The sequence below is a fragment of the Rutidosis leptorrhynchoides genome, chromosome 2, assembly GCF_046630445.1.
Source record: "Rutidosis leptorrhynchoides isolate AG116_Rl617_1_P2 chromosome 2, CSIRO_AGI_Rlap_v1, whole genome shotgun sequence".
Classification (NCBI taxonomy): Eukaryota; Viridiplantae; Streptophyta; class Magnoliopsida; order Asterales; family Asteraceae; genus Rutidosis; species Rutidosis leptorrhynchoides.
Window position 1 is genome coordinate 515,462,799 of NC_092334.1, and position 8,846 is coordinate 515,471,644.

The window sequence follows — 8,846 nt, forward strand, 5'->3', positions numbered from 1 at the left end:
GGACCATATCGAAACTCCTCGACTACAGTTCGATTCATTCTTCAGCTTTGTTCGATTTTTCTGTAATATGCACACCCCTAGTTATTATAAATCGCTCCCGACGGAAGCATCTACCATGTGTTGTTCCATCTTTTCATCATGCTACTGACGGTAGCAACATGCATTGAAGGGATCTTAGATATTTAGACGAGAAAGACAAAATCTGGGTACAATATATTACATTTAAGTAAAATGTAATTACCAGATTAAGTTCAGGTGGCGTTTTGCACTCCTATGGTGAAATTAGATGCGTGATTTTGCCGTTTAAAGATTGTAAAGAACAATTATAATTAGCGAATAACACCTTTATGAAGAGTGCTTCAGAAATTAGTATATAAGGATAATATATAGCAAACAAATGTATTTTTGACTGATGTAAGACTCAAAAATTCAGTTCTTCAATCATCAGTTCATAGCGTCTAGTATTTGTTCAACAACTATAAGAAAGTATTAACGTGGCACTAACATTTCAACCCCTCTTTTCAGTTCTTTGGTTATCTTTTGGAAGTGGTTATTTATTCGAACGTTATGCTTGAGACCTATCTTAGGCAAATCGTGTGAACAACTACAAAAGAGTTAATGAGATTATAAGGCTTAATTATCACGATGACCACGAAGTATGAACTAATCAGATGTGTTGGTTTGACGTTGAGATGTTGTTTTAACACACGACGTCTCATTTGTAATATGATGTAACGACGTGTACTTGATTATGATCATCAAGTATTCACATATATAGCTATTGTGTAAATCTTGATAAATTTGAAATCTAATAATTTTGGCAAAACCAATTACGGAGTACTTTATTTACATTTACATATAATGTAACTAAAAACCAAAAATAAAAATGTTCTCATAAAATAAAATTAATAAAACTTAAAGACATTTCATCATCATGTCATCAAACTTTTGCTTCTTCTTGTGGCTGACTCTTACATATAAACTCCAAGAAAGCAACTTACCACCACACCACCGACGATACTTTACCCAATATTTTATACTTCACACCCTAAATTATCATTTAGTTCCCCTAAACCCCCTACCTTTATACCAAACCCCTGTTTTCAACTGCCGTACACCTCACCATTTCATGACTACACTTAAATATCAAATATATAAATCAACCAAACTTAGAGAGAGAAACAACAACCACAAGACATAATTTAGAAATATACATACAAACACACTCTGTATCTATCTGTCTATATCTTTACCCATTGACCTCCCTTACAAGCAAATCAAAAATCCTTTTTTGGCTTTCTTTATACATAATATCCGGTTAAGACACCAACCGGAAAAATGGCGTCAGTTCAAATGTATATCACAATCGTTTTTATCACGCTCGTTGGAGCTGCATTGGCCGGGAAGCCACCCAGCGCGACCGCACAGGTCAATTCAAATTCTGTACTGGTCGCGCTATTGGATTCCCGGTACACCGAGCTAGCAGAGCTCGTGGAAAAAGCATTGTTGCTACAGACTCTAGAAGAGGCTGTAACTAATCATAATATTACAATTTTCGCTCCGAGAAATGAAGCGTTGGAGCGAGAACTTGACCCGGAGTTCAAAAGGTTTTTACTTGAACCACGGAACCTTAACTCACTCCAGACGCTTCTGTTACATCATATTGTGCCGACTCGACTCGGCCAGTCTGACTGGCCGAACAAGTTGACCCGGCATACAACGCTATCGTCCGAGCCGCTACATTTATCCAATTTGGATACGGTACGGCTCGCGGGCAATGCGGAGGTTGTTCGGGTTGACGATGTGTTCCGTCCGGACGGAATTATTCACGGGATCAATCGGTTGTTGATACCGAAATCGGTAGAACGAGATTTTAATAATCGCAGGAGTTTGCGTGCAATTTCCGCTATTAAACCGGAAGGTGCACCGGAGGTCGATCCAAGAACAAACAGGTTGAAGAAAAAAGCTGCACCCGTTCCAGCTGGATCGCCTCCCGTACTTCCGATATCATACGCCATGGCACCCGGTCCGTCCTTGGCTCCTGCACCCGCACCTGGACCGGGCGGTCCACGCCACCACTTTGATGGTGAGAGCCAGGTCAAGGATTTCATCCAGACGTTGCTGCAATACGGCGGGTAACTATTAGTTAACTTTATGTTTATTTACTTATAATTAATATGTTAGGTAAAATATAAAATAATAAAAGTTAAGGTACTTAAATTATTTACCAATTATTGTGACTTTATAAAATAAGATACACATGTTCTGATTTAAAGGAACTATTATGATGTTATTATATATATTTTATTTATATTTTATTACATCTAAATAACCGTCACCAGAAATGAATATTTATCGCTATGTACAACGCACTTATGCATATTACTGACAACCTTTATGGTTGTCGTAACGGTAAAAAATGTACGTTAGTTAAGAATTTTTTATGTACGTTAGTTAAGAATTTTTTTGAGAGTTAGTTAAATTTTGAACCTATTATAAACGGTTTTCAGTATTAACTCGATTGATTCGACTAATGGATGTTTATCGTTAAATAGATACAACGAGTTGGCGGACATATTGGTGAATTTAACGAGTTTAGCAACCGAAATGGGGAAACTAGTATCAGAAGGGTACGTATTAACCGTACTAGCACCTAACGATGAAGCAATGGCGAAATTAACCGCTGATCAACTAGCGGAGCCAGGTGCCCCAGAAAGGATCATGTACTACCACATTGTACCAGAATACCAAACAGAAGAAAGTATGTATAATGCGGTAAGAAGATTTGGTAAAATTCGATATGATACGCTTCATATACCTCATAAGGTGTTGGCTCAAGAGGCTGATGGTTCGGTTAAATTTGGGAATGATGAGGAAACTGCATATTTGTTCGATCCTGATATTTATACGGATGGTAGAATATCGGTTCAAGGGATTGATGGTGTTTTGTTTCCCGCTTCGGAGAAGATTGGTGCGAAGAAGTTGGAAAGTACAAAGAATGTTGATCGTCTTCAACCTGCAACTGAGCCTCGTAGAGGTACGTTGGCTTCAATTCACTCTTCGATATAAGTTTAATTCTGATTATTCGTTGTCTCGCTAATTAAACTATATTTTGTCTATTCAAACACAAAAAAATTGTTTATAAGGAACAGAAAAACATAAACACAAATATAAGTTTTTTAAACATTATTTGAGAGCTTTGGCAGACTTATTTTTAGGAATTAAAATTAAAAAATTTAGGATAACAAGTTAACTACGCGTAGCTCAGTTGATAATGGGTGAGAGCGTCTATTAAGTTCCTAAAATGGGTTAGTAGGATGTGATACCTTTTAGGTAACTTCTGACTCATATATATCTTGGCTCGTTTTATCTACTGATTCAGTATTTATATTTACATGTGTGGGTCAAGAGAATAACATATATGCTACTGTTATAGTTAACAGTGTAGTCTGATTCTTTGTGGGTCAGGGTAGTGAATTTGGGCTGTCGGTGAGTGAACGAGGGCAAAAATGACATTTTGATGACCAACTGGTGGCCCGTGATGAATCAAACCTTTTAATTATCAATCAATTATTAAAGAGATCTTAGATAGAAATCATAAATGAGGTAGTTTTGATTTAGACACTATGAAGTATGAACTGAGTTTTACATGGTTGGAATGTCATATGCAATTATAACTTGCATTTTACATGTAACATATAAGAGTACTATGTTTTAAACGTAAGATTAGGTGCATACAATAAAACTGTGTGTTAATTGATGTAGTTGTACTGTGTGCTGTAACTTTTGTAAATTGTGGTAGTTATATACGGAGTATTTGGGAACAATAACATTCTACCAATTCAATAATACCGAATGGGACCGTTTGCTAGACTATAACTTCAATAGCTTTCATGTTGGTTGTTCAATAGAAGACAAATCTATCTATCTAAGTTAGTTGTGTATTGACTATAGGTACGGTGACGACATCGGTTTTTTATTTGATTACAAGTACAAACTGTCATTATACTACTAATTAGTCTAAATTTTAGTGGTTCAACGTGTGGCCTAAGCGACTAACATAGGTTAACAGATTACATATTTCAGTACCCAATTCACTGGTTATAGTAGAAATTGAATTATACATGTATAGTGTATAAAAAAAATAAAAAAAAATCTAGGCCGGATATGAGCACGTGCCGTATAATCTGTGCAATTACACATGACCCATAATTTAAAAAGACCTACGGAGTATAATTTATGAAAGTTTTTTAGTATTAGTGAACATATTATCCTTTTATATATACAAAGCTTTTGTGTAATATGACACTTCCGTAAAATTTATGACCCATGAAAGGACCGCCCCGAGTAATCTACAATGCTTGTAATGTACAACCTTTTTTCGTGACAGACAAAACATTCTTTAGTTAAACAAGAAGGATTATCAACTAAGTTTTCAAATCACTGATTAATCTTTAATTATATAAGCTACCTTAAGTGTGAAGAACAAGTTAAAGACATACAACTGGTGGTGTTTTACATATCATTCCTCTAAAAATAACAATATATGTTGTGAGGTCCATCATTGAATGATGATATCAAGTAGGCAGATGGGTAGTGGGTCATATATAATATACATACATATATACACATATATATATTACCGTATATTATTAGCTGTAGTGTCTTTGTTCTGTATTGGAGTACAAAATAGGTGGTGTTTATTTTGGAATAACATAAAAGACTTATTTATGACCCTTCAAATCAAAACAACATAAAAATCCAATAACTTCAACTTTCCTTAGTATTACCTGGTCTATTTGTCTTCTTTGACCCTACTTATCTCTCATAATCACTTGTACTTGATGTTTATTCACTTGTACATCAGTACAAGTATACCATATCTCTGTTCCACCTATATTGAACTTGCAAAGTTGCAATACTGTCAGCATGTTGCATGTTCCACATTCTAAGCATCAAATATATATTTTTATGGGTTAGAATACATATTATATGTAAATTACTTTTTGATGGTATTTTCATGTGCAATTATAACTTATATATTACTATATTTATATATTTACATTTAGTTAGCCATATGATCAGATCTTTCTCAGCTAGTTGACATCTTTAGAATCCTTGCTGTCAGTAGAAAGCATTCAATCTCATTAATTTAGATCCGTTAGGTTTTAAAAAATTAGTAAGATATTAACAATCATTTATAATGTCATATCAACACAACTAACTATTTAGAATGATCTTTGCATAATAGAGGATACCGGCGGATTAATTAAGACTGTGAGGACTGAGTTAAAAAATGAATGAAGTGGACTAAAATTTATAAAATTATCAAATTTATCCTTTCTAGAAGATGGGTCAAAGTTAATCCTTCATCGTCTAGTTATAAGTTTTAAGGTTACTATTATTGTTTTTGTTGATAGTATAGATGTGTGTGGGTTGGGTGGTTGGGTCATTTGTAATTTATGCACCAACCGTTACGGGTTGACCCATCACAGTTTTCTTGAAGAGTTACTTTTTTCTAAAATGTAACTATAAAGATCATATTGATTTTTTTGAATGTCGGCTAGGAGTCACTGACGGGGTCTGAATACAATTTGGAACTCAACCACTCGATCATTTCTCTAGACGAACCATAACAGTCCTACCGACCCTCTCGGAGGAAACCCCCACGGCGGGGCATCGCTTGTGGTAAAACCCGAGGTGTTGGTGCATTGGTAGTAACCTGATTTCCCGTAAGGGATGTCGGGGATTCGACTTCCATGTATTGCAAAATTATTTCTCTTGTGGTTACCCGTCAATTTTATGGACCTCGGAGGTTTCGATATTTATACGTTTGAGCCTCATCCGAAGAGATTTTACGGAGAAATCCTATACTCACTAAAATTTTAGAGAGATATTTTCACAAAATGAGGTTACATTATTCATGGTCCAATCCAATTATGTTAAAATTTCTCTTTCTTATATATCTCTTCTAATTTAATTGATCCATCGAGTAAAATTTTTATGAACACAGTATTTCCCTTATATCAATAACTAGGTTTTGAGCCCGTGCGTTGCACATATTGATACATATTTTTTATTATATGATGAGGTGAGCTTCAACATTGAACTAATAACGATTTAAAAAGGGACATTATGCACATATCATCAACTTTGACTCAGACATTTGAAAAGATCACAGAAGATGTCTATATTACAATAAAATTAAATGAATACATTAAGATACGAACAAAGTGCTAGTTAGTTTTTTCGTTCCATACGCATTCTTCTTTCTGCAATAAGTTGATTTAGTCAAAGAAAACCACCAAAGACTAACAGTACATCATACATATCAGTTCATAATACCAACAAAGCTACACATCTATATTTGATTGATGTTATATATTTATAGTCACCCATTTGTATTTTGAATTGGAATTATAGTCATTAAGGAATGACATTATACGTAAAATAAGGAATTATAGTCATTAAGACTATGCGATTATAATGGATGGAGATTACGTATCTTAAAAGTGATTGGGGTACACCCGTTTTTTTATTTTCATTGTATGTATGTATTGATTTATGTTACTATACGTAATTGATTGCATTTTCAAATTAACCATATCATAAAATTCTCAAATATTGTTGATGGGACAGCTGGAATGTCCAGATGGCATATTAACCTTTAATTACGGGTTTAATGACAATTATGCTATTTTTAACTCTCTTTTATATAAGTATATAGATAGATATAGATATAGATATAGATAGATATAGAATATAGATATATAGATACTCCGTAATAAATAATATGATATACTAACAACTACTTATGTGAGTGATTTTCACCGTATGATCCATTTGATTGAGTTCATTTTCTTACTTTTTTTTTTTTTTTTTACCTGTTTTACCCGTTAGAGATTCAAACAATACTAACCAAACCGATTCAACAAATAATCAAAAAATTGCATCTCTGACTGGTTTATGTCGAAATTCTGGATCTGCAACTGGTACGCCACAATGCAACATGCGCGGTACCCCCTACCGTCATGTTGGGTTAAAAAATGGAAAGATGGAGATGGGCTATGGCCCTCTAGAACCATGTTATGTCCTAATTAATAGTTGTCAGTAGTACTAGTCGTTGTGGAACAATCTGAATTTATGAAGCTGCTTTCAGGGACATAATGAATATTTGGAAGTATTTAACCTCTGTTATAAATTAAGTACTAACATCTATATTTATTTAACTACTAAGATTTAAGATAATAAAATTTGAATTAATATTTGCAGGGAAATTGCTTGAAGTAGCATGCCAAGTGCTTGGGACATTTGGGCAAGATTCCCGGTTCACCACATGCCACTAGAATTCTCACCAATTACACTTCATTAGCCAATCAAAAGGTTTATATATCTTCTCTCAAATCTTTTTTTTTTTTTTTTTTTTTTTTTTGAAAGGCAAACTCACACACCCACCTAAATCTAACTTGAATATATACACCACGAATTGTCCTAAACAGGACTCGAACCCTCAACCTCAAGGTTGTAAGGGTGACCTCGATACATTGATTTATTTTTAACACCTAAAAAAATCTTAATTTACAAAGATCTTAGTTTATAATTAGGTACGTGAAGTTTGGTATTGGTGCTTGGTTTCTTTCACTTCTACAATAAGATACATATAAATGTGAATTTACATTTAGGTTATGACTATTTAAATTTTATTATTATCCGCTCTTTCAAGTACCTCACATAGAGGATTGATTTTGCAATTTCGATGACGCATACGGTAGTTCAGTATATAAAACAAACAATAATTATTTATTTATCATTTATTATCACATTCGTCATATATTAATTCAGTCAACCAAAATTAATACGAGATAAAACAAACGGCCCGTAGACTAAAATAAGCCCTCTTTTTGTTTAATTATATACAAATGGTCTACGAATCTTTTATTATTATTTTTTTGGCTATGCTACTTCTCTTTAAGTTCAAGTATTGTATTGCTGTTGCTACCTTACAAGAAAAAGAAGCCAGAAACAAAAGTTTTCCTCTTTTATAGTATAAAAAAACAAGTGGAATTGTAGGTCATGTTAAACAATGTCTAATTTTGCTTACCAATAAGAATAAGAATCTTTATACATAATGCATTATCATATATCAAATTATCAACCATATGTTTTGTTTCTACACAATGCTTGTTTCAGAATTGATCCTTAGTATTAGTGTTCTTTCTTGAAATACAGGGAAATGTATAAAGACTTGAAGGACATGTGAAGATATATACACTACAATCCATGCTTTCTTCTTGGGGAAATATTAGTGGATGCACTTAGTGTTGTTTTGTGTTTGCTTAATGTGTTAAATTGTTTTAATATGAAAATGAAAATACAAAAGAAAAAAAAAAATTGAGAAGGATCAAATAGTCATTTTCCATTGTTAGTTGGAGATGGCAACCAAAAGGGGGTGGTTTGTTGCATGCAACAAGAATATATATCTTTTTTGTATTATTATTTTGTGTATAGTCAAATGAATAACGGATTGGATGGTGGTAAAGGTGAGTTGTCTTGAATCTTGATTTGTATTCTAATGTTTGTTGCTAGTGCTAATTCTAAGTTGTTAAATTTAATGACAATTTGTGGAAATATATAATAATATGAACAAAAAGATCGAATAACATGGTATGGTCCTGATGACCTGATTTATTGGTAAGCAAATGAGTCAAAATCCATTAATCATCACTAGAGTCTTAATTTCTAGAGTAAATCGCGTTTACCACATTCTGCTCTCATCTATCTCTATTTTTTACTCGTGATATGTTTTAGGTATTAAAACGTAAATGCTAAAGTTATTTAGTGTAATG

General features: G+C 33.4%; 1 protein-coding gene across 1 annotated transcript; it reads left to right on the forward strand.

Annotated features, from left to right (window-relative positions):
- The first annotated feature begins 1,215 nt into the window (after window positions 1-1,215).
- On the forward strand, window positions 1,216-8,577 carry LOC139892837 (fasciclin-like arabinogalactan protein 17). Its single transcript, XM_071875965.1, has 4 exons — window positions 1,216-2,135; window positions 2,556-3,037; window positions 7,273-7,383; window positions 8,230-8,577. Exons 1-3 carry the CDS (start codon window positions 1,339-1,341, stop codon window positions 7,344-7,346), a joined length of 1,353 nt encoding a protein of 450 aa, XP_071732066.1. The 5' UTR covers window positions 1,216-1,338; the 3' UTR covers window positions 7,347-7,383; window positions 8,230-8,577.
- The last annotated feature ends 269 nt before the right edge of the window (window positions 8,578-8,846 follow it).